Raw genomic sequence first — 26,792 nt, 5'->3', positions numbered from 1 at the left:
GAAACAGAAAAATCTCTTATCAATTAAAATTTACTCCCAGCCTTCTCAAGTTAAAAAAAAAAAAAAAAAAGGTAGCTAGAAAAACACTTTCAATCTTGTCAGAGTAAACAACTACTAACTTAGAAAAATAAAGCAAAAAGTAAACAAGTACATAAAAAATTGGCCCTACTACAATAAACAAAACAGCAAACACCAAAAATACCAGTTATCCAAATTTGCAAATCTTTCAAAAATATTTACTTAAGATTTTTATACTTCATCTTAAGCAATTCCACTTTAAAAGATACTGTAAAAACCATCAAAGAGCGTGCAAAAACTTGTTTGACTTTGGGCAGGCCTCTGTCTCTATCTGCAGATAAGTATGCCTGAGAATGTTCCAAGGGCGGGACCAATCCAGCCATCCGTGGACAGGAGGATGACCCTCCAACTGCAAGGGGCCACCTTTCCAAAGCTAGATTTAAAACCCTGTAACTATTATTAGTATAACTTTGCTGGTGAGAAGAAACACCAGCAACGATTTATCACTATTTAATAAAACATTAATGTTATCCCTTAACCAACAACCAAAAGAAATTATATCAGCGGTGGTATTTTGCTACTATTGCCTGGTAGCAAGATCATTCTTTTTTTTTTTTTTCATTGTTTTTATTTTTGTGAGGAAGATCAGCCCTGAGCTAACATCCACGTCAATCCTCCTCTTTTTTGCCGAGGAAGACTGGCCCTGAGCTAACATCAGTACCCATCTTCCTCCACTTTATGTGGGATGCCCCCACAGCATGGCCTGACAAGCGGTGCGTCAGTGCGCACCCGGGATCTGAACCCGGGCCACCAGCAGCGGAGCGCGTGCACTTAACCACTAAGCCATGGGGCCGGCCCTGCAAGATCATTCTTAAAGAAAGGTGGAACAACCAACACAATATTCTTCCCATTTTTTGACGTAGTCTCTATGTTCCTCTTTTGCCTGTTTCTGGTGCAATCGAAATGCAACCATTTTCTCTAGCAACATTTAGCCTAGTCATCAGTTCTCTTTATTTGTTTACACCTCCCCCATCCTCCTTCCCTCCCCGTGGCTTCAGCAAAGTGGAAGAAAGGCACCTGCTCAAAGGATTAAAAGCCAAAAAAAAAAAAAAATAGAAATGCAATAAAAATGGAAATGATGAGTATTAATTTTGCAAACAGAGATCTTTAACATGGCTACAATGTCAAATATAAAAAGTGTCACAAAAACAAGTGACTAAACCTTGAATCTTGAAAAAGTACAATTGCAGTCATATTTTTCTTATTTAATGCAGTCATATTTTTCTTATTTAATGAATTCTTCCACTTGACCTGGCAATGATATATTATAACAGAAAACTGTGAGTTTTTATGTTGCTATAATCTCGTACTAATCCAAGGCAAATTAAGTATGTGTATATAGTGTGTGTGTATCCACACATATACACATATATATTTGCAAATAATGAAACTAAATCTTTAGTTTGCTTTTTTCTATCTGCATTAGAGTTTGAACTTGATGCTGTATAATATGATCTAAATTTCAGTGCTAGTTAAAACTTTTAGAGGGATCAATAGCTCCATTGTGCAAAAATAACTTAGGAAATAAAAACGCAGAAATAAAAGGTACCTGCTGTTGCTTGAAATCAGGCCTTTTTTTGATAAGATTATAAACAGTCACATATTTCATATATAGTACATAGGCCTTTTCCTCATCACGATCTAATCTGCTTTCTTCTGCTGTCTTGAAGATCTTCAGGGCACTCTGTACATAACTTAAAATTAGAGAAAAAAATTAAAACACTTGACATCTGGGGAAAAAGTCATGTATGAAGCCCACAGAGAATCTTGATAAAATTAATTTCATAATTTAGGTTGTACTACTTCAGAATTGATACAAAGTTAGATAAGTTTCGATGCAACATGAAAGTTTCCCTTATGCTGCAAGTGAACATGAACAAGTTTCATGATAGCTGTTTACATACCACCAAACTGTTCAAAACGCTTTCTAAGTCCAGTTGTAAAAGATTTGCTATAACAGATAATCCTAAGGCAGGGGGTCCTCAGGCATCCATATAATAGTCATACTCTATAACGAAAGAACATAACTGCATACCATTTGTATGGAAGTAGGGAAGCTAACATCTTTAGTATTTTAATGTTAAATACTTCTGAAGTCTCCTCACTCCTTTATAACCATGATGTAAAATTCTCACCACCTAAAAATCCAAGAAACTAGGGACAGGAAAACAGACATGAGTTCAATCTTTTTACTTGGTTAAAGTTTTCTACAAAATGGCTGAACTGTACTCTGATTCACTGGTTCTCAAAGGAAAAGAAACTTAAAGTCTAAAAATATGTCATCTTAAAATTCCACTTCAATAAAATAATTTGAGGATTCTGTGGTGTTCATTCCAAGGACATTTTCCTGGTTAACTGTCTTTAGAGAGCAAATAATAAGCATTTCTGCAAGAGGAATTCATTCACTTAGGACTAAAGTTTTGGCAACCAAGTTATAGTGCCAATGCTTATATATAATATGCATTACCAACAACATACATACATACATACATTTATTTATTTATTTATTTTTGAGGAAGATCAGCCCTGAGCTAACATCCATGCCAATCCTCCTGTTTTTGCTGAGGAAGACTGGCCCTGAGCTAACATCCGTGCCCATCTTCCTCCACTTTATGTAGGATGCTGCCGCAGCATGGCTTGACAAGCAGTGCGTCAGTGCGCGCCTGGGATCTGAACCTGGGCCACCAACAGCAGAGCGCATGCACTTAACCGCTACGCCACGGGGCTGGCCCCTCAATAACTTATTTATACAAAGCAGTGCACCTTGTTTTCTGTATTTTTCAAACTGTGCTCCAAGTCTGAGACAAGATGAAGTTGGTCAGGCCAAGGAACTAGAACACTACACATAAAGGAACAGGACCAAAATGGTATTTAGAACCAAAGATGGTCCTATACGAGAACCACTTCAGTCAGTGTGTGTGCCCTGCCTAGCATGACATCATAGTCCTAAGATAGAGATAAATCAAATCAAAGCTAGTAAGGAGATTCTCTAGAAGACTTTGGGAGTGGCTGCAATAGTCCTTGGGTTTTCTCCAAATTTCTTTCACTCTAACGCATGTACATCTTATGGGCCTATATGTAGCAGATCAAGCTGAGATGGCTGCCATGAATAAAAGTTCAGTGAACCAGCTAAACATTCTAAAAGGATTCTAGCATTCTCTAGAACAGTGCTATGAGATAGGAAGAACACAAGTTTCTGGTGGTATATTTAGGAAGTCCTTCTGCTGTACCACTTTCTATGGGATCAGGGTAGCCCTAGAGCTAAATCAGACATTGCCAGAGTGCACTGATCTGTTTTAGGATTAGATGAAGCTCTCTCAGAGAGCTTCAAGAAGAGAGCGTCAAGATAGCTTTATCTTTCCCATTGTTTCCTATCTGTAAATCATTCAACAGGAGTTAAATAGAGCTGCTTTCTCCGTCACCCAATTAACATTATCTTAGCTCAATTAACTTAGCTCAAGAAGTAGGCCAATCCTCTCTTATTCTTCCTGCCCCCCAAAAAGATCTCTTTTTAAAAAGCCCATTTTGGGCTGGCCCCGTGGCTTAGTGGTTAAGTGCGTGCACTCCGCTACTGGTGGCCCGGGTTCGGATCCCGGGTGCGCACCGACACACTGCTTCTCCGGCCACGCTGAGGCCGCGTCCCACATACGGCAACTAGAAGGATATGCAGCTATGACATACAACTATCTATTGGGGCTTTGGCGGGGGGGGGGGGGGGGGGGGGAATTAAAAAGCCCATTTTGTCCTTAGTAATGTTTAGAAATATCAGTTCATTCTGGAATTTTTTTTCCTGACCCACTTTACAGTTCCTACTACTCTCTTGTCTTCATTCTTGATGTTTTCTTCCCCATGTTGAGTTTATTTCCTTTAGAAAACGATTCACAAAGATGTCCCTGTGCAATCATAGGTTTCTTTAGATGCCTCTTCACAGGTTCACTTGGAATCATACATATTATTTTTTTTTGCTGAGGAAGATTCGCCCTGAGCTAACATCTGTGCCAATCTTCCTCTACTTTTTATGTGGGTTGCCGTCACAGCATGGCCGACAAGTGGTGTAGGTCCACACCTGGGATCTGAACCTACGAATCTGGGCCACAGAAGTGGAGCATGCCAAACCCAACCACCAGGCCACAGGGCTGGCCCTGTATCATTTTTTTTTAAAGCTTCCCATTTATCTCCACCCGTGGAATACCCATTTTCCTCCTGATTTCTAAAATCTTCTTGCCCCAAGTCTGGGGTATGTGGCTGGCTAGAACCACTTTTTTTTCTGAAACTGTTATTATCAAGTAGTTACTTATTTATCTCCAAATCTTCTCCTTTGTTGGTCAAAATAAATTCAGAGGAAAAGTTCCCCTATTGCCTCCTGACCCTCAACAGAGATAAAACTATCAAGTTAACAATTTTAGTGATATCTCATTTTTAGCAAAATTACTTCCATAAATATTAAAGTAGCTGGACCTCTCCACTGCTATTATATTTTATCTTAGGACAGATTTTGTAATCACTACCAGGAAGGTATCATCTCAGCTTCTACCTCAGCAGACAGATAGACTATAGGCCCTTAAAAATAAAAACAGATAGGGGCCAGCCCAGTGGTGCAGTGGTTAAGTGGGTGTGCTCCGCTTTGGCGGCCCGAGGGTTCGAAGGTTCGGATCCCCGGCGCGTACCGATGCACCACTTGTCAAGCTATGCTGTGGCGGCGTCCTATATAAAGCAGAGCAAGATGGGCACGGATGTTAGCCCAGGGCCAATCTTCCTCGGCAAAAAGAGGAGGATTGGCATTGGATGTTAGCTCAGGGCTGATCTTCCTCACAAAGAAAAAATAAATAAAAAAATAAAAACACATAAGATAAATCATTAAGTTAAAAGCTCATGTCAAACTGGCACAAATTAATACTTTGCTGAATGTTGGATAAAAAATACATATCTCTCCTCCTTCTCAAAGACAGACTATACTAGGACCATATCTTATATGTGAAATATACAAGGATTGTGGCCGGCCCCGTGGCTTAGCGGTTAAGTGCGCGCCCTCCGCTGCTGGCGGCCCGGGTTCGGATCCCGGGCGCGCACCGATGCACCACTTCTCCGGCCATGCTGAGGCCGTGTCCCACATACAGCAACTAGAAGGATGTGCAGCTATGACATATAACTAGCTACTGGGGCTTTGGGGGGATAAACAAACAAATAAAGTTAAAAAAAAAAAAAGAAAGAAATATACAAGGATAAAAATGATCTTCAATTAAGAAGCATTTTTATACTGTTTTATGAAAAGACATTAACTGTGGCTGAATGAGTTTTGTAAAACCCTGGAAGTTTTTACCTCTTAAACTTATGATCTGGCATACTGTCCAGACCAGATAATAGGCGTATTAGCAGGATACATATGTAGTGTGCCAAGATAAAGTTAAGAACTTTTCTAATGGAGGTCTCAATTTATTCTTGTGATGACGTCATTTTTCAAATAAACTTTATATTGACTCCTCAGCTAACTCATTTAATATGGAAATGAACTAAAAATTAATATATAATTCAGCCAAACTAGCAAAGGACACATACCTCTTAGTGCTTATTTTCTCTGGTTTAACTTCTGTCTTCTTATTGAGGTCTTTTAGTGAGGAACTGAGGTAGAGTTCTTTAGGAACTGAAGACACAGCAGGCATGATGAATAATGTTTACCTTTCTACTTTCACAATGGATGGTGTACTTCATTAAAAGTAGTTCTTCTCTGAAACAAAACAAACAAAAATAACCCCACTAGTTTTCCTCATTAACAATAAAACAAGTCAGCAGTTAAAAAAAAAAAAACTCCTAAACTGTATCCTTTGCTAACAGAGTTAATTTTTTTCCTCATTAACCAAATTAATTTTAATTTGCTGTAATTTTATTTATGTTTTTTATTGAGGTAACATTGGTTTACAACATTATATAAATTTTAGGCGTACATCATTATATTTCGATTTCTGTGTAGATTATGTCATGTTCACCACCCAAAGACTAATTACCATCCATCACCATACACATGTGCCTAATCACCCCTTTCACCCTCCTCCTTCCCCACTTCCCCTCCGGTAACCACCAATCCAATCTGTCTCTACGTGTTTGTTTGTTGTTGTTTTTATCTTCTATTTATGAGTGAGATCATACAGTATTTGACTTTCTCCCTCTAACAGAGTTAATTTTAAATTATCTTGAATATTTACTTTGGGAGTTCAAGATATACATGGTCACAATAAACAATTTAATTTTTTTTCAAATTTTCATTAACTAAACGAATTACTGTTTATATCATTTTGCCTTAAATACAGTCATGTGTCACTTAACGATAGGTACACTCTGAGAAATGCATCATTAGGTGATTTCGTCGTTGTGCGAACATCATAGAGTGTACTCTCACAAACCTAGATGGTATAGCCTACTATACACCTAGGCTATATGGTACTAACCTTACGTGACCACTGTCGTATATGCAGTCCAGGGTGACTGAAATGTTGTTATGCAGTGCACGACTATATTAGGAATCTTTCCTTTTTGGAGGCCAGCCCCATGGCATAGTGATTAAGTTCAGCACGCTCTGCTTTAGCAGCCTGGGTTTGGATCCCAGGCATGGACCTAAACCACTCGTCAAGCCATGCTGTGGTGACGACCCACATACAAAATAAGGGAAGACTGGCACAGATGTTAGCTCATGGCCAATCTTCCTCAAGCAAAAAAAAGAGGAAGATTGGCAACAGATGTTAGCTCACGGCCAATCTTCCTCACCAAAAAAAAGACAGAAAAGAAAAAAAAGAGCTTTTATATTTTTCTTCTGTTAAATTTGTATTATAGTATGGATCACAAATAGAAGGAAGTTTCACTTAGAAATACTTCTCTTTCTCATTGATGTTGTCAGTTAATAAAAGGAAACCAGTGGTGGGGGAGGGTAGGCAGGGACACTTTATATGGAGCTGGGAACACATGAACACCTTTCTGGAAGAACACACCCAAGTATTTTGGTTTACTCTGAAAAGGTCTTTGATGATTCATGACATTCTTTGTTTCCTCATCTGCTCTGGTAAATTCTGACTAGGAAGATGGAGAAGGCAGTAAACAAAATGAAGAGGAAGAAAGGCTAGGTCCATACCAATTCAGTTGTGTGTGTGTACATGTGCAGCGATGCACGTAGATGGGGCAGACCAGGCAAACACTTCAAATAGGAAGTCTTGGAAAGATCATAAGTGTCACCAAATGAAAACTTCAGGAACCCAATTAAATTTACACAAGGTCTGCAGCTGTGAAGAACTAATTACAATTCAAATAAATAGCTACATTAATACATTTAAGAGATTATAACTTTTTTTCCTATCACTTTTTTCCACGATCTTAATGTTTTCATTCTCTCAGTTCACTATTATTAAAAAGTTCACTAATCCTAAAAAGCTGAGTAAGGTACCACTTTAGAGAGAAAAAAGGCTCATGTTCACCTATGTGAAACTACAAAAGTACCCCAATTTGCTTTGATTCTAGTCACATTTTTATATTAAATACTAATACTTTGTGACTTCTTGATACTCATCCCTTCTAACCCTGTGCCTTTAATCCACTATCTTAGTCACCAAACCTAGCTATTTTCTTTCTCTAAAACTCACATTTCTATAATTTTGGGTTTTTTCCATCAATACTTGCTTCATATGTATCTATAAACACATGTTTAACCAAACACTTTAATGAGTAGTTTCAGACCTACGCATTTAGAAACAATGATCTCATATATGAACATTTTCTACACTTTTCCCTCCACTCTGCATTTTCTATCTAAAGCTATAGTGACAGGCGAGAAAAAGCCTCTGGACCACAACATCCCTCCCAAATGGATCAATTAACATTAAATATTTCCTCCTAGTTAGGTATCTAATTCGTCAAGAATTCATCACCAAACCAGCTAAGAGCATCAAGGAAAGAGTATGATAGGGATTCCTTGGATCAACAGTATTGTTTGAATGCCTTACCTTGCAAAAAACACTATGTTACGTGTTAAAGATACAAAGAGTATATAAGACATGGTCCCTGACCTCCCAGAATAAACGGTTTAGCCAGAGAACATACACTACCCTCCCACACCCACTACCTCCTCACCTCTTGCCTATGCCCAACATTGAGTGAAACAGAGGAATACATATAACATGATGCCATTTGTATAAAGTTGAAAAACAAACTAAATTGAACAATATATTGCTTAAGAATACAAATGAGGTAAACCTATGAAGAAAGGCAGGAAATGATAAACTTAATATTCTATTTCTGGGGAGGCAGAGGATGGACTCAGGGAGGCACACGCAAGGAGCTTCAGGGGTATCACTAAGGTTTTATTTCTCAAGTTGGGTGGTACATTCACAGGTGATCATTTTATTGTCATGTTTTATAGCACATAAAAGAATATATGTAGGGGCCAGCCCGGTGGCACAAGTGGTTAAGTGTGCGCGCTCTGCTGCGGCGGCCCGGGGTTCGCCCGTTCGGATCCCGGGTGCGCAGTGACGCACCACTTGGCAAGCCATGCTGTGGCAGCATCCCATATAAAGTGGAAGAAGATGGGCAAGGATGTTAGCCCACGGCCAGTCTTCCTCAGCAAAAAGAGGAGGATTGGCAGATGTTAGCTCAGGGTCGATCTTCCTCACAAAAAAAAAAAATAAAAAAGAATATATGTAATATACATAACATATTATTCCATAATAAGTGTTTAAAGAAAGCAATTATATAACAATGCAAATATGAATAAATATATGCAATTGTATATCAATATGAAAAGAATATCCAGGCAGATGTAAAAGTTAGGAAGTTATGGGTGAAATAAGCAAACAAAATATATACATATATTTTGTGTGTGTGTGAGGAAGATCAGCCCTGAGCTAACATCCATGCCAATCCTCTTCTTTTTGCTGAGGAAGACTGGCCGTGCGGATCTTCCTCCACTTTATGTGGGACACCGTCACAGCATGGCCTGACAAGCGGTGCATGGGTGCGCGCCTGGGATCCGAACCTGGGCCGCCAGCAGCGAGTGCAGGCACTTAACTGCTACGCCAGGGGGCCGGCCCAAAATATATATGTTTTTAAATATTGATTTAAAAAAACAGATTTGGAATACTGGAAGAGCCTAATATATACACAATCTCGTAGAGTACAGCTTCCATACAGTGGTGTGAGTGGAAGCACGAGCACGAGCATTAAGGAATAAAGAAATGGAAGCAGACTGTACATAACTTAAAAAAAATTGGCAATAAAAAAGAGAATGATAGGATAGAGTGGAATGGTGCTCCAGGAACATGATTTCTACTTAAACATAAGAAGCAACAGTTGAGGAATAATACGTTTGACTAAGGGAAAGCAGAGTAAAGTCAAGAAACTAACTTTTCAGGAAGGTGCTTAAAGAAACCTGAGGCCTCAGTGATGCCACAACAGACATCACTGTGGCAGAGGCAGGGGACACTGGAGCGTGGACTACTAATTGAGGCCAGAAGACAGTAAGATAACAGTAATAAGAGTTACCCCTGAGACTTTTCTGCCCTCAACTAGCTCATCTAGGATCTTAAGCTTACTCTACCACAGAAAGCCAACATTTGCTCCCCTGATATAGTCTAGCTCTTGAAATATAATTCCCAAAAAGCCCAATCATTTTTTATTGGTGACCCTGCTAAGCATACTAAGATAAGGACTAAAGCCTGAGTTAGGCCAAGTAACCAGATACCAGTTTGATGGTACCTGTTATTTCTAATTCTATCCTCTATATGGGTCCTAAGTACTAGTGGTCTAACCACAGAGTATATGTCAAGAAGGCAGGTAGAATCTATTTTGTTGATTCATGACAATTAGGTTTCTTGTCTGGGACAAGAGAGCCATTGCTTTGAATCTTCTAAAATGAAGGTCTAGAATATGTTCTCAGTTGAATCTCTTTCTCATGATTATCTTTAAAGCTTGGATCTTTCAAAGACAAAGAACATAAAAACTATACATGCTACCTAGGCAACTTAAAATGGTAAATCATTAGCTATTTCAAAATTCAATTTACATGTTCACAGATATCCTGCTGTATAGAAGACACTGTGCTTCCAGGAACTCAAAAGATTAGACGTGATCCATTTCCTCACCAAGTTTAAAAAAATAATGTGAAAGAGAAACTTGTAAGCAGTGGTAGTACAACACAGCATGATATCAAACTATAAAGAGTTACAAATAATGTACAATAAGAAAAATTAAGGGAGATTAAGTATGACTAGAGGGATCTTGGGAGGCATCATGGAAGAGACAGCATTCATGTGAGTCTTGGTGGGAGAAGGCTTTTGATAGAGATGAGGAACAACATGAGGAAAAAGTCAAGAAAGTAAAGAACATCTTTAGGAACTAGCCAGTATAGAGAACGAACAAGGAGCTACTAGACAATAAAGGCTGAGAAAATAGTTTAGGACCAGATAATAGAAGGCCTTGAATGTCACATTTAAAGCATTTACTTTGTTTTCTAAAGATAACAGAGAGCCATAGCAGGATTGTGAAGAAGGGAGTTATGTGACCCAAACCGACAGCAGTACAAAGTTAGGCTTTAAAAGACTGGAGATAAGGAAGACACTAGTTACCTAATATAATGAACCTAAGGAAAGATGATGAAGGTCAGAACTAGGGCAGTAGAGATGGAATGGAGGAGGCAAATACAAGACACTACAAAGGTAGAATGACAGGCCTTGGCAAATGATTAGACACATGGAGGGAAAGTATAGGGATAAGATTATGATAAAGTTTTTAGTGAGGGTTTCTAGGAGAAAGATTGTGCTTTTTTTAAAGGTTACCTTTTCTGTCCTTAGTTGATTTTTGAGAACAGCTAAAATAAGTAACAGCTTTCTCAGATAATGTCATCAAAGGATCACAGTTGTTTCCATTTTCATTAACAAAATTATGTAAGTTACACTGTCCAAGAAGATGCCTGGTGTTAAAAACACTTACAGCATTGCCTTAACTGCTATTTTAGCCTCTACAATCACACATTTCTGCAGAAGTCAAAGCACAGGTTAAGGATATTTTTCCTTAATCAAATGAGAAAGCAAAGAAGGATACATATCTAACTTAAATCTATGTGAAAATTAATATGTTAAATTTTTATTAAGTCATTCTGCTGCATTTTGCCATTAAAAAATTTTCAAAATAGGGCCGGCCTGGTGGCTTAGTGGTTGAGTGCGCATGCTCCGCTGCTGGCAGCCCAGGTTTGGATCCCGGGCGCGCACCGACGCGCCGCTTCTCCGGCCATGCTGAGGCCGCGTCCCACATAGAGCAACTAGAAGGATGTGCAACTATGACATGCAACTATCCACTGGGGCTTTGGGGAAGGGAAAAAAAGGAGGAGGATTGGCAATAGATGTTAGCTCAGAGCCGGTCTTCCTCAGCAAAAAGAGGAGGATTAGCATGGATGTTAGCTCAGGGCTGATCTCCCTCACCAAAAAAAAAAAAAAAAAAATTTCAAAATAGACTAACAAAATAAATTAAGGCTAGAATGACTGAATGAATTCACAATTTCCTTACTTTGGCTGCAATAGTACAAACAAAGAAAAGAGCAGTTGTTATTGTTACAACAAACCCAACTGATACTTATATAAGAATGTTCAGTAACTATAGAACTCAAATAATTTATAGAATTTACTTATTTAGATCTAGAACAAACTAAATATAACATATAACCCATTAAAACTATGTTATGCTTCAAAAAGGATTGTAAGTAAAAAAAAATAAGTATATGTAAGAAAAATTGAAGTTCCTCTAAAAGAAAAAAACCTTCTTAAGATGTGTAAACCTGATAAAGATTAAGAACTCCAGCTTTAATCAAACAGCAATGCACCAAAAGTGAAATCCAGACAGTGCTGAAAATGTGTTAACAATGGAGAGAAGAAGGAAAGCATATATAGCCCTCTCTTTTTGACATCCTTCTGATCCTTCCAAAGAGTAGAGATTAGAAGACTTGAACCATAGAGTGAAGACTAGAAAGTAAAAAAGTGAAGATTGCGGTTTGTGGTCACTCAAACTGGTCCTGCTATCTTAACTAGGGCTTCACACCAGCCACTGCTGAGGTCCTTGGCAATGGTGAAAAGAAAGCAAAGTTTATCTTCTTTGGCCATCCATCATTTTGCCCTATCTCTGCCCTTCAGACAGCAACAGTATTCATTATATCTTCAGACTGTCTTAAATTTCATATAATCCATTCTATACTCCTTCTACTTAAAATGCCACAAGTACTGATGAAATAACCTGTTTTAAAGCAATCTGTATTAAGGCTCAACCCTTTCAAGAATTAATCACTGCAAAAAACTTCTGATATTTTCTGAGCATCTACCATGTCTCTAGCACTGTAGTAAATGCTTGAGAGCAGTGTTTTTAAAAATCCATTCAGAAGGTCACAATCAGCATTAAAAAAAATAAAACTAAGAGAAAATATCAGAGCATGTCACACATACTAAGGTTAAGTAGTTTCATGAAACTTTAGTTTCAGTTATGTGTATGTGTGTACGCATATAAAGAACACTGGGTTGAAATGTAAAACGTATTTCTTACTATAGGTTACAATCGAAAAAGTGTAAAAGTCCTGCAGAGCAATGCTACTCTAGGTGTGGACCACAGACCAGTACTGGTTGGGCAAGTGTGATAAAATAAGAAGCTTATGACAGAATGTAAATAATCAATTAAGTACACTGAACTTTTTACAGAAGCAAGACTTTCTCTATGAAGAAAGCACTGCACTAATTCATATTCGAGCACAAGCTTCAAGCCTGTAACAGAGAATGGCTACTTTGAATAACACTGCTCTAGGGGATAAAAAGGAAATATCTTAGTCTACTTACGAGACCAAACTAATACTCATTAAATAATAAGACAACAATTAATTGCGACACTAAATATTAATATGTGATTCCAGTGACTGGGAAGTCAAAAAGAGGAGAAAATTTGGTATAGCTTGGGGGGTGGGGGGAAGCTTCTTCCAATCCAGAGTGCATTCTCCTCTCTTTTGTGCTGGTTCTGCTTCCTTCAAGGACCCACTTAAGTTCCACCTCATCCATCCTTGATGGGCCCAGTTCTTGGACTTTCATTTCTTGGTCCAAATTCTATAGTACTTGTTATTTATATCATTCCTTTAGTGCAGTATTTGGGGCCAAATGACAATTATGACTAGGTTGTAAGACCCCCCCCATATCCCATAAGCATGCAGTGCTCATGATGATGTGATGAGAGAGAGAGAGAAACTGCCCCTAAGGATAGGATTTAGCTATGAACAGAGTCAGAAAGAAGGGCATTCCAGAAGAGGAAACCAACACAAAGATATAAAATGAGGAATCAGTATGGGAAAGCAAAGAGAAAAATAAGAAATACTATAGGGATTATCAGGAAGTAATCAATTAGATCAAGGGATTACACTGACATATCTTTTCATGTCATTACTCTGACATGCTAGATCCCTAGCATCTACCTCAGTAGTCCTTATAGTCAACACTTAATAACTGCTGGCTAATAATAATAAACTCTATTAGGGGGACGGCCCCGTGGCTTAGCGGTTAAGTGTGCACGCTCTGCTGTTGGGGGCCCGGGTTCGGATCCCGGGCGCGGATCCCGGGCGCACACCGACGCACCGCTTCTCTGGCCATGCTGAGGCCGTGTCCCACATACAGCAACTAGAAGGATGTGCAGTTATGACACGCAACTATCTACTGGGGCTTTGGGGGAAAAATAAATAAATAAAATTATTAAAATAAAATAAAATAAAAATAAACTCTATTAGGGAAAGAGACAGAGTCACATTATGGAGGACTTTTGAAGGCATCTAGAATGGTTTATATTTAATTCAGCAGACAATAAGAAGCCAGTTCTTGAAGGGAAAAGTGGTATCTCAGGGCAGGTCAAAGTGGGGATAGCAAGATGGATTTAAACGAAACAGGAATAAGGGAATGTTACTTTGGAAAATAACTGGCAGACAATAACTGCAAAAAAGAACACAAAAAGGCAGAAACATGCTTTGGTAACAGATTGAAACAATATTTTCTCTTGTGTGTACACACACACACACACACACACACACTTTTTACCCTGAGAAATTTGAAGAATGGTAGTGATGTTAACGATCAATGAATACTGTAGTTTAAAAAACTGATCAGTTTACAGCAGCGTTTCTCAGCCTGGGCACTACTCACATTTTGGACTGGATAAAACTTTTGTGAGAGACTGTGCGCTGGAGGATGTTTAGCAGCATCCTGGCCTCTACCCACTAAATGCCAGTAGTATCCACCCCCCTACACTTGTGAAAACCAAGTGTCTTCAGGCATTGCCAAATGTCCCCTGGGGGGGCAAAATTACTACCAAATAACAACCACTGATTTACAGGACGTTTTGAACATGTTGAGTGTATGCAAAGGAAACAACATCTAAAGATGCCTTGAAAGAAATGTAAATATGTAATTAGAGATCAGGCCTACAGAGAGACCAGACAGATATTAAATCAATTATTGAGGCATTAATGTTAATTTTGATAATCCCTATCGTTTTAGGAGATAAAAGTATTGACACTGAAATGATATGTTATCTAGGATACAGTTTAAAATAATCCTATTTTCTTCATTTTGATATATATTTCAAAACTTTTTATAATAGTTTCTAAAACAAAGACATCATTTACACTAGTAACTAAAATCAGAAGAATGAATCACCAAGGAAATGAGACCTTGTTTCTCTACAGCTGACAAGATTCTTGAAGGGCTTAGAACTTGGCAGTGGGGAGGAGAGTTCGTAAATGAAGAAAGAAACAAAGAATGAAGGAAAACCAGGAAAGTGCCATATCATGGAAATCAAAGAAAAAGAGAATTCCAAAGAACTTTTATAAAGTTCTTATAATGCTAAAAAAAAAAAAAAGAGTAAAATAACCAGCCCTAGTTCTGAAGAGTGACTGTATAAACTGGCTTCAATTTGGTAAACATTTAGAGTACCTACCATCTATTCAAGATGCAGTGTTGGGAGCTACAGGGGATATAATGAATATACCTCCTAACAAAATTTCTACCTCTTTAGATGAAAGACAAGTTTAATAAAAACCAAAGTACCATAATATAGGCACTAACAAATCATGCCAAAATCTGTTGGGTTTGTTAAGAAGGACAATTCCTAGAAAAAACAGGATACCTGTTTTCCAGAATAGATGTCTGTCTACATTTATAACCTTAATCCATTTCTTATCTCCTATCCCTCTTTATCTCCTTAATTTTTCTAAACAGATGCAAAATGGATGAGTAGGGAACCAGATCATACTTAATATGTACTAAAAAAAAAGACATGGTTCTCAATTCTAGCTGTACATTAGAATCACCTACAGAACTTTTAAAAAATGTTGATGCCCAGAACCCACTCCTAAACAATAAAATCAGAATCTCTGAGCATGGGACTTGCACATAGGTATTTTTGTGTGTGTGAGAGAAACACTAGCCCTGAGCTAACATTCGCTGCCAATCCTCCTCTCTTTGCTGAGGAAGATTGGCCCTGGGCTAACAGCCGTGCCTATCTTCCTCTACTTTATATGGGACACCGCCACAGCATGGCTTGACAAGTGGTGCGTCAGTCTGCACCCGGGGTCCAAACTGCGAACCCCAGGCAGCCAAAGCGGAGCACGTGAACTTAACCGCTACACCACCAGGCCTGCCCCACACACAGGTGTTTTTAAAAGCTCCTCAGGTGAACTATAATGTACAGTCAGTCAAGACAGAGAACCATGGACATAAAGAATCGATATAAGCATGTTATTAGAAGCAATGAAACAATATGAAGATGACAATTAGTTTCCAGCTGAAATCAACATCTTAAATCACATAATTCCCAATCTACCAAAATTATGAGAAATCATTTTCGTTTTTAAAATTTTGTAATTGAGAAATTAAAATAAATCCCCAGGATTCCTAAACCTTAACTTTTTCAGGAATATTTAATTTGTTTTTGGAATTGATATTATAATGACTAATAATTTCCTTTCACTATATTAAGTGAAAGATGTGCAGGTTCACATCACTATTGATATGTTTCAGAGAATTTAGTATTATGAAAAACTAAATTGTAATGTTAGAAGAGCCAAGGTTTAGCTATCTTAACACCGACTTTATTCACTATACATGACTATTGTTTTATTTGAATTGGCCTGGTTATAAACATGGAATTCCAAATAAGTTTAATATAGCATTTCATCATTTATTAATAAAAAATTTTATATTATGAAAGTATTGTAGGTCTTAGTCTCATTTTCCATTTATTATAATACGACTTTGAGCAAATTCCTTAAATCCTCCCAACACCACCAATGCCACTCCTCAGTTTACTTTCATCTGCAAAATGGGAATTATTCATCTTTTTCTATAGAGTTCTCAAATGAAAAAATACATACAGAAAAAGCTCTGAAAATTGTAATGTGCCATGAAGATACAAAGCATTATGGTTAAAGAAATCAGAAGTGTCCCATATTCTGCATCTACTATTAAATCCAAACACTAGTCTAATACAACTTTGTCAACACAATTATGGTATGCTAAAGATGGCCACAAATTCTTTGACATTCTTCCCTTCAAAAGGTAGGAGTTTACCAGCTGGTGGGAACTCTGAATGCTCTAACCAATGGAGAACGCTGGAAATAACGTCATGCCAATTTCTGGGTCCAGGCTGTGAGAGACAGTGTCTACTTCCTGTCTCTTCAAACACTTGCTCTTCGAACTCAGCCTCTATGCTGTAAGACGTCCAAGCCACATGAAGAGGCCATGTGCAGGCACTCCAGCTGACATCCCCAGCTCAACTCCCAGCCAACATCAACTGCCATCCACGGGAATGAGCCATAATGGATGCCCAGCCCAGGTGAGCTTTCAGAGGACTCCAACCCTAGCTGCTTATCTGACTACAAATGCATGAAACTCTAAGTGAGAACAAACTACCTGAGTCCAGTCAGCCCAGAGAAACATAAGAGATAATAAACTGTAGTTTTAAGCCACTTTGTTTTGGAGTGATTTGTTAAACAGCGATAGGTAACTGGGACAATAAGCAAGATTTTTAAAAAATGCTTCCTTAATTATATCTAATTTTATTAATAACTCACATTTAATGGGCACTTTTTTCCTTTCATCTGTACAAAAATACGTATATTTTCATGTAGAAAAGTTCATAATAAAATATAATGCTGGCCATTTTATGGAAAAAAATCTGACATGCTGGATTTATTTTCCAACGGTTTTATTTCACAAAAGCCATTTTGGTTCTTTCCCATTATGTTCACATTAATAAACAAATAACCAAAATGATTAATAAAGTTCAAGTAAATATATAAAAAATTAAATGCTAGAAAGACATCTTTAAAATATTTTTGTGAGTTTTTCTCATGCATTGTTTTCTCAAAGAATACAATACATACCTATGGGCAATTAATGCCTACTTGTCATTAATGACAGGTTACTGTTGTTGTTTACTATGATAGAGTCCTTACTACCTAATTGTAAAGATGCACCTAATGTGTCACAAGAAATACACATTTCAAGGCAGCCATATCAATATAATAAAGACATAGCACAACTTACATCACCTTTCAGATAAACTAGTCCAGTACTGTAGAGTCCTGAGAAACTATCTAAATCCATCATGAAAGACATTCAACAATGAATCTTAAAGAGAATCTGTTGAAATGCAAAATCCGCTTACACAGCAAAGCCACAGAGCAAGCCCAGAACAGGAACACTTCCTTAAATATCACTTGACATTTTTAATGGATGCAGAAAATATACAAAACTAAAGATGCTTGCAGATTCACAAAAAGTAACATCCTCTAATTCGGCATCCCTTTCATCTGAAACTCTCAGAGCTCTTAACCAATATTAAATTCCTTAGGCTCTGCAACACCTCTGTCTTGGGGTAAATATTTTGGTAGTGGTTAAGTGACTTGTTTCAAGGTCACAGAGTGAACTGGAGCAAGAAATAAACCCAGAAGTGTGGTGTGCAGCTTTACGTATAAATGAACATCACTGCGATTCAGGGTTGTGATAATTTCCAAGGTGGAGTGGAGGTGAAATTAACTTGTCCCACAATTCTAGGAGGCAGGCTACATTTTAGGAAAGAAAAGCTTTCATTTGGGGAAGTCACAGTTTTAACTCTGATGAACTTACAGTTTCTTTCTTTTTTTTTTTATCGTGAAATTTTTGTTGCACATTATTGTTTGTCAGTCACCATATAAGTGGACCCCTCCACCCCTTGTGCCCACGCCCTACCCCCCTATTCCCTGGTAACCACCAAACAGTTCTATCTGTCCATGTGTTGGTTTATCTTCCACATATGAGTGAAATCATGCACTGTCTGTCTTTCTCTTTCTAGCTTATTTCACTTAATACCCTCCAGGTCCATCCATGTTGTTGCAAATGGGACGATGAACTTGTAGTTTCTTTAGACTCATACCTGGACTTCACCAAAAGCAAGTTTCACTGGGACAGAGGAGGGATTAGGAAACACTCTAATGGGTTGTAACAAGGCCTGGGATTGTAGCTAGATAAGAGAAAATCAGAAAAGGGAGGCAAGAAGGAGGTCAAAGTCGAGTGTGAGCATCCAAGAAGAAGGAGGAATGGTCAAGGCCACCTTATACGGCCGGAAAACCTGAGTCCACACGAAACTCGCTGGGCAACCCCAGGTGGGCAGCGGAAAAGACTCGAGGTTGGATCCTTTCTCTAAAAGCCGATTCGAGGTTGTCCCACCCCCCTCGGTGGACATGGCTTATCTCCCAGGCGACTAGCAGCTAGTGGAAGACAAGGGGGTTCACTGCGGCCGGCTTCCCGGGGGAACCAAGGCCAGGACCCAGACCCGCACTCACCTTGGCGCCGGGCGCGCGTCACTAACGCCGGCCTTCTCGCCAAAAACCCATCTCCCACCAAACGGAGGAAGAACTAGCTTTCGGTATCCCGACGGAAGCCAGCCCAGCTCATCCCCTTTTCCCAATTTGCACTGCGTCGCGACGCTACGCGTCGCGTCTCTGACGTCACGGCGGGGCCGGGGCTGCGCGCGCGCCTCTGCCGGTGAGGGCCGCGCCGGAGGGCTTGGGAGGCCTGAGGAGGACGTTTTGGGTGTGCGGCGGGGTAGGGACCACAGTACGCTGAACTGGAGCGATCTCGTCCGCCCATGCCTTCCCCCGGCCCCCTGCGCCTTGCATTTCCCCGGCTGTAGCTCGGTGACGCCGATGTCACTCATATCCTGGGCCTTGCCGCGGAAGTAGCGAGGCTGCTTCTTGCGCCCCTTAGCTACGTATCTTCCTCCTCCTCCTTCCTACGTATCTGGAGATACAGGGCTGATTAGAAAAGGGATGTGAATCCCCTCAAATTCTGGCTAAAAGTTAATCTCCGAAGCCAAGCCTCTGGTCAAAGAAGAATGGACATGATCCTAAAACACATTATATGTGTACAATTAATGTCAAAAACCCAATCTTACAAAAACAAAACGTGAAGTCAGAACTTTCTCGCGAGGTGATCCTTGTATTCTCCTAGAGAAAGGAGATTGGATGCTCCGATTATCTGTAAACATCAAGTTGCTTGGATGTGGTTGCTGGCCCATCGTCACCAAGTTCCCAGGGACAGTCTGGGTGTCTCGTGGATGAAAAAGCTGGAGGCGAGGTCTAGTAAATACTTTAAATGAAAGTGTGTGCCAGATACGTATTCAATAAATTTGTAATGGATAAATGAAGGGACCTAGCCCAGCAATGCTGCATACAGAGTCTGTCAGTAAATGTTAATTTCCTTTCCATCACACTGAAATACCTGCAAAAATATGGTAGCTCTTTTATACCTATACAGTTTCCCCAAAAGATTTAAGACTGATATAATATGAAATATACGGTGCTGCCTGGATCTACCAAGTAGGAAGCCATAGCAAATTTTTCATAACTCAGGAAAAAAATTGCATCTATCTTTTGAGGGTGGATCTTAGGAAAGGAAGTTGGTTGATGATGTTGTTTTTCTGCTGAGTACCTTGATGAATTTGAGTATGCAAAGAAAAACCCAGAGCTGAGTTTGGGAGTAGGAACCAAACAAAGACAGGGAGAAGAATTTGGAGTTCTTTGAAGACACTCTCAGAGAGAGGACGCCAGGAATGTGAGGTGATAGAGAAAGAGGGAAGCCTTAAGAATGAATGAACCAATGAAGAGAGTCTCCTATCATGGGGTGGCAGAAATGTTTTGTTAAATAGGACTCTCTAACATTTACCTAAAGTTATTTTGTTGCTCTGCTGTAATTGCCCCAGTTCTCCCCCATAAGTGGAATTCTCCCGCTTCCCTAAAGCATCAGTCATGTTTGCTAAAACATAAGTCATTTACTTGAGTTTTTCGAAAACTAAGAAGTTCCACATGTGGGTCAACAGGTGCGGAAGAGAAACCAGACACAAGATGACAAGATGATTCCAAAACTGAACTAAAGTGGTGAAAGCAGGAAAAAACAAGAACGTTCCTAGGAAATTCACAGAAATCTGGGGATGGGGTTTGGACTTTTCAAAATTAGTGGAATGAGAGTTCTTAAGGAGCAGGGTTACCTAGATGAAACTATGCTTATTGAATTGAATCGTAAACCCTACCTGTTTTTCAAATATGTGTTGTAACACACCAGGCAGCAGTATCTACGGTACCTAGACTCTAAGTAAGGGTCACTAGCTGTTGTTTAGAAGGCATGGCCGGTATTGGACCATAGCTTTAATTCCCATGCCATCCAGCATAAGCAGTAGTCCAAAACTTGTTGAACCTGGTTCATCCTCCACCCATTCAACAAATATTTACTGAATGTGTATTCTATGCCAGGCATTGTTTTAGACTTGGGGTATAAAGTCCCTCCTCAACACAAAGCTGACTTACATTCTAGTGGGGGAGACATACAATAAGCAAATATATATATATATACTATGTCAGGTGTTACGTGCTAAGAAGAAAAATAAAACAGGGTAATGGGCCAGCAAAGACAGGGGTATTTTTGATGGGACAGTCAGGGAAGACCTCTCTGACAAAGTGATATTTCCAAAGAGGCTTCGGTGAAGAGAGAGAGCAAGCCGTGGATGTGTGTGGGAGAAGAGCGTCCAGGCAATGGAGCAGCACAAGGTGAAGGCAGTGAGGCAGGAAGAGGGGAGTGTGCTGGAGGAACAGCAAGGAGGACAGTATGGCTGGCATGGAGTGAGTGAGTGGGATCATCATAGGAGATGATCTCAGAGGGGTGGAGAGGGAATGGAGCACAGATTATATAGGCATTGTAGGTCAATAAAACATGATTATCCCAGAATAATGCAAGAAGTGATTCACATGCTAATATTTTATGAAAAAATTTAGCTTTCATACATATGATAAAATTTATGACATTATCTACAAATGTTCATCCCAAGTGTTTTTTAGCCAAAGCATAAGTATCCTGTGGTTCTTTTATTAATCACTTATTCTTTTCTATTCATCTGGTTTTTATTTCCTAAAATCATAGTAATTACCACATTGGCCCAGTTGCATGGCCCCTCAAGCATTTTGTCTGTCAGGATGCATCACCAGACAAGTCTTGGTGGCAAGTCTGGGCTACTCTCCTGGCTATCAACTTCAAAGGTTAGGCACTCACCACTCTGCACTTCGCTAAGACTCTATCAGCCATTGGTTTATCTTAAGGTGTAAAAAATCTACTAAATCACCACTAAGGGTGATTCGAATTCTATATTTTTATGTCAGGTTATACTTCTATCTAATTGGCCTAAACTTGCCTCAATAAAGCTTTGGAGATGCACCCTCATTCTATGATTTCAGGATTTAGTGAACAACTGTGCTTACCTTTTTCATCTCTTCATGGTTTTGGAGACAGGTCTTCTTTCTGCCTTCGTTTTTCTATCTAAACTGAAGAGTTTTAATCTGGTTATTATGTTCTTCTTTAGTGGTTCCCCATTCCAATTGTTACTTTGCCTTCTTCTGGACCTTCCCTGCTTCCAGTAGATCTTCCTTACAGATGTAATATTCAGAGTACAATATTACAAATGGTGATGCACATGGTTTTATCCCAACAAGATAAAGTTTTCAGTTTGTTGATGCTATCACAAAATTTTCACCTACTTGACTGAGGTCATCAAAGAGTTACTTAAACTTCATAAGAATTGTCTCTGCAATTTTGTCATGCTAACATTAGATGGCAAAAAGACAATCCCATTCAATGGTCATAGGATCTGTTGAGCTCTAAGCATGTTGAATTGAGATCATAGAATCAACACACATGCTTAAGCCTTTTCTACATATTTACCAAAAAAAAAAAAAATTAAGTTTTAGCTATAATGTCATTTTAAGGAAGCATCTAATTTAAAGAAGTTGTTTCTTTAAGTCAAAATTCCAAAAAATCTTTCTGCAATTTATTTCCATTTATATAACTCTTAACTATCTAAAATATAATGTCATCTAGACAGTATAGAGCACGGGTGTGATTTTTGATGGGGTATTTACTTCTTCCAAATCATAGGAAAATATATTAAATAATACATGCCCAGTGGTTTTCAAACTTCAGTATTGTGAAGCAGCATGTGGCTTGAATAAACACAGCAATACATGGTGCAGGCCTAAAACAAAAATTTACGGATTCAGGGCTAGCAGAATGCACGGGATCCCCCTGCTGCTTGCCAACCCGTGGAGAGTTGTGCCTGGGCCTGGCACAACTGGATGCACCTTGGGAAATGCTCCAGAAGAGGGATCCTGACTCCCTGCCAACTCACGTATTTATGGAGGATTGGCAAGGGAACAGGGATCACCCAACTGATTTGGAAAACTTGGAGCTTTTCCATTGGGGTTACAATCTTATTGGTTTAAAAAACAAGCTTTTTGACACCAATTGCCTGGGGAATTTTCTTTATCAACCTTGGTTTCTGCCTGAGGCCTTACAGCCTCCCTGCTGAGCCAGCTTGTTGCTAGGCTGCAGGAGGAGACCAGAGAGCCTGGGTTATCCAGCGGACAGACCAGTGTGTCTTTCCTCAAGTATGCACAAGAGTTCACATTCAGTAGGTAGGGAAATGGAGCCACGCATTTGCATTTTAAGGTGTCCATGGTGATTCTGATGCTGGTGGTCACGGACTCCACCTGAAGAAATGTTACTTCACCCAGTCGTGAGAAAACCTTCTCTTCAATCTGAATTTATTCTTTAAATAGCTGTCTGTAAGAAATCTTGTGGAAGATTTTTGAAATTTTAACTAGATGATGAGATTCTTTATGTGGTTACTGGGGAGTTTATAACCTTATCTCTGAAATATTTTAAAATTCTAAATCCATCAGTATGTAATTCTATAATCTGCCAAGTGCAGAGGTACAATGCCCAAGCCATTTTTAATGGTCCTTTTTGTGGTAGAGATGTGTGAAAATTGGGTGCTGTTCTGGTTGATGTTTCTTCCATGTTAGGTATTCTGTTATAGTTTTATCATAGAGGTATGAGTGTATTACATATAAACGTGTATTACATACATATGTAGAATGTATTACATATATATGTAGAAAAAGTATGAATGTGCATCTTCTCAGTGGGTCATATTAGTCTGCGAACTAGGTAAGTACCTTAGTAATAATGCAGTACCTCTATAGAGAGGTGAGCTCATTTCAGAATGTAATAGAGTGTCTCTGTGTCTGTCTTTGTGTAGTATATCCATGGATAAAAATGGGATGACTGGATGAGCCTATTTACATGTCTGTGTCTAGGAGTGTGATGATTTGGGATAAGGAAAAATGCATAAGTAGATTTTTTTTCACTGCCTCATGATTGGACTATATGGAAAAGATCAAGTGGTCAAGTGATTTATATTTTTCTCTTATTTAGGATAAATATGCATAATGTCATTAGCAGATTATATATAGATGATTTCCACTGTTCCAACTTATGCTTCAATATGGATAAACACAAGACTTTCATATGATATGAAAAAAATCCCATACTTAGGTTACAAAAGGTTTTACTAATGCCTGGCACATACTAGGTGCTCAATAAATATGTGACTCGACTATAAAGGTGGCTGGCACCCAGGAGGGAACATTAAGGAGTGGTTTAACACCCTTCAATAATCTCCATCAGCAACCCCCATCCCCCCATTCTTTAATGGAGTCAGTTAACATTTTTACCAATTTTTTTGTAAAGTGCTGTGTAAAAGCAACTTCAAGCCTGCCCTTCCAACCCAGTTGGGCTCCAGCGCCCTTCCTATACACAAACTGTGAAATTGCCAATGGCTCTCTGACTCACCAACGTGAACTGCCTTTGAAATAATCTTGGTTTCTTTCCACAATTTATCTGTTTTCCACAGTTAATTTGTTCTTCCATATAGTAGCAAGATGAGGCAGACAGACAAGGTCATTTTTAATTCCTATGTCTCCAAATCTCTTCCTCTGACTTACTATGGTATCTGAAATGCCACTATTAAAGATCCATTCTGGGGCCAGCCCGGTGATGCAGTGGTTAAGTGCACGTGCTCCGCTTTGGCGGCCTGGGGTTCGCAGGTTCGGATCCCGGGAGCGCACCAATGCACCGGTTGTAAAGCCATGCTGTGGCGGGTCCCATATAGAATAGAGGAAGATGGGCACGGATGCTAGCCCAGTGCCAGATCTTCCTCAGCAAAAAGAAGAGGATTGGCATAGGATGTTAGCTCAGGGCTGATCTTCCTCACACACACAAAAAATAATAAATAAAAAAAAATAAAAGCAGAATTTAGAAGACAGATTTAGGAAGTGAAATATGGATAAAAATAGAAAATAAACTTCAAAAAGCTATAGTCTATGAGGACTGGCCCAGATAATGATCAATTCACAGATGGTCTCACTTAAAGTTTACAAAATTGTTGCTTACACAATTATTAGAAACATATGAGGTGCTGGCCTGGTGGTGTAGTGGTTAAGTTCATGCACTCTACTTCGGCGGCCTGGGGTTCACAGGTTCGGATCCTGGGGCATCACTCATCAAGCCATGCTGTGGCGGCGTCCCACATACAAAATAGAGGAAGATGGGCACAGCTGTTAGCTCAGGACCAATCTTCCTCAGCAAAAAAAGGAAGACTGGCAATGAATGTTAGCTCAGGGCCAATCTTCCTCACCAAAAAAAAAAAAAAAAAAGGAAAAGAAACATATGAAACCACAGCTGATAATCTGCAAACTGCTGGGCAAAACTCTTTGTCTTGAGGTATGAGATGGTCAGAGTCTAGCTCAAACTATCTCAAACCCCCATGAAAAATGCTGAATTGGAAGGGGAGTTGCACCACCTACAGCATCTCAAGGGCAAGAAAAGCCTGTCGTCAGGAGGTAGAAGGTGCACACGCAATATTACAATTTTAATTTTGAAGGGTACCTTGAGTTCCATTTGTCACTTTTCTGAATTTATCTGTCAGGAACAGACTTAAGGACATTTTACTGGGATTTAACTTTTTGGCAAAACAGAAACTGGTCATAGCCATAGTTCTATAAAAATGTTTTAAAGGGGTTATTATTTCTGATTAAAATAATGTTTTTAGCAAGTGATACATAACAATAACAAGAAAGTAAACATCTTTGAATCTAATGTAAGAGCAAAACCTCTTTACTAGCATCTTATTTTAAATACAGTGAAAGGGTCAGTAGTGCTTACAAACAACAGTGGATTCTCTTATAGGGAATCAGAAAAATAGTACAATAAGGCATAGCCTATTATTGTCACAGATTTGTGTTAGGCAGTAGTATTTTTTCTGGGTAGCACAAGTTGGAAATCTTACTACCCAAAGGCTTAAAATGTGGTTCTGAAGATAATGTCAAATGAATAGGTAGACTATGAACTTCTCTGGGCCACAGCCGTCTTATTTATAAAATGGAGTCACAAATGCACTGCCTAACTGAAGCTAAAGACATTTTGAAGTCTGTTCCCACTCTAGGATTTATTATTATTCTACTACACTCAAAGAACCCTGACTCCCTCTGAGAAATGTTATCTGTCACCACCCATCTCTCTTTTAGTCCTAGGCTACTTGTGTTCTAGACCTCATCCCCTCATGCCTCCTCAGGGACTCTGCTTTGTCAATTAGTCCTTTTTTTTTCTTGTAACTTTTTTTTCCCCTAGATTGATTGATTGATTTACTTACTTACTTACTTACTGAGGAAGATTTGCCCTGAGCTAACATCCACTGCCAACCTTCCTCTTTCTGCTGAGGAAAATTGGCCTTGAGCTAACATCTGTTGCCAATCTTCTTCTTTTTGGTACAGCATGGCCACAGACAGGCAAGTGGTGTAAGTCCGCACCCGGGAACTGAAACTGGGCCACTGAAGCAGAGTGCGCTGAACTTAACCGCTAGGCCACCAGGGCTGGCCCTTCCTGTAACTTCTGTCTCTGTCTCTCTCTCATTTCCCTTTCTTCTCTGAACATGAACATGTTCTTCTATCTTAAAAAACCACACACACACACGCAATCCAAACTTTTTCTATCCCATATCCCCCTTTAACCATCACTCTCCCACTCTCCTTCCTTTCACAGCCAAGTTTCTTAAAAGAATGCCTAAATTCAGGGTCTCTCTTTCCTCACCTCTCTCAGGAGTAACTCTTTTTGCTGAGGTCCTCAGGGACCTGCTAAATACAAGATCCAGTGGAGACATTTCAGTCCTTATCTCCCTTGGCCTTTCTCTAGCATCTGTTATAACTCTTTCCTCCCTTGATTTCTGTGACTTCACACTCTCTTGGTACC

At 39.2% G+C, this 26,792-nt stretch overlaps 1 protein-coding gene across 5 annotated transcripts in view; it reads right to left on the bottom strand.

Moving 5' to 3' along the window:
* Positions 1–26,792, bottom strand: part of USP8 (ubiquitin specific peptidase 8) — an 85,814-nt gene that overhangs the window by 32,748 nt on the left and 26,274 nt on the right. For 2 of the 5 annotated variants that reach the window (XM_058541556.1, XM_058541560.1), the window contains exons 1-3: positions 18,947–19,069; positions 5,635–5,803; positions 1,628–1,772 (exon numbers count right to left, since the gene is read on the bottom strand). In XM_058541556.1, coding sequence (XP_058397539.1) covers positions 1,628–1,772; positions 5,635–5,738 — 249 coding nt within the window. In that variant the 5' untranslated portion in view covers positions 5,739–5,803; positions 18,947–19,069. Of the gene's footprint in view, positions 1–1,627; positions 1,773–5,634; positions 5,833–18,946; positions 19,070–21,910; positions 21,974–26,792 lie in introns of those variants that run through there. The other 3 variants (XM_058541558.1, XM_058541557.1, XM_058541559.1) reach the window with 3 other exon arrangements.

This window comes from Diceros bicornis, chromosome 5 (assembly GCF_020826845.1).
Source record: "Diceros bicornis minor isolate mBicDic1 chromosome 5, mDicBic1.mat.cur, whole genome shotgun sequence".
NCBI lineage: Eukaryota > Metazoa > Chordata > Mammalia > Perissodactyla > Rhinocerotidae > Diceros > Diceros bicornis.
This window is presented reverse-complemented; position numbering and strand designations above follow the sequence as displayed.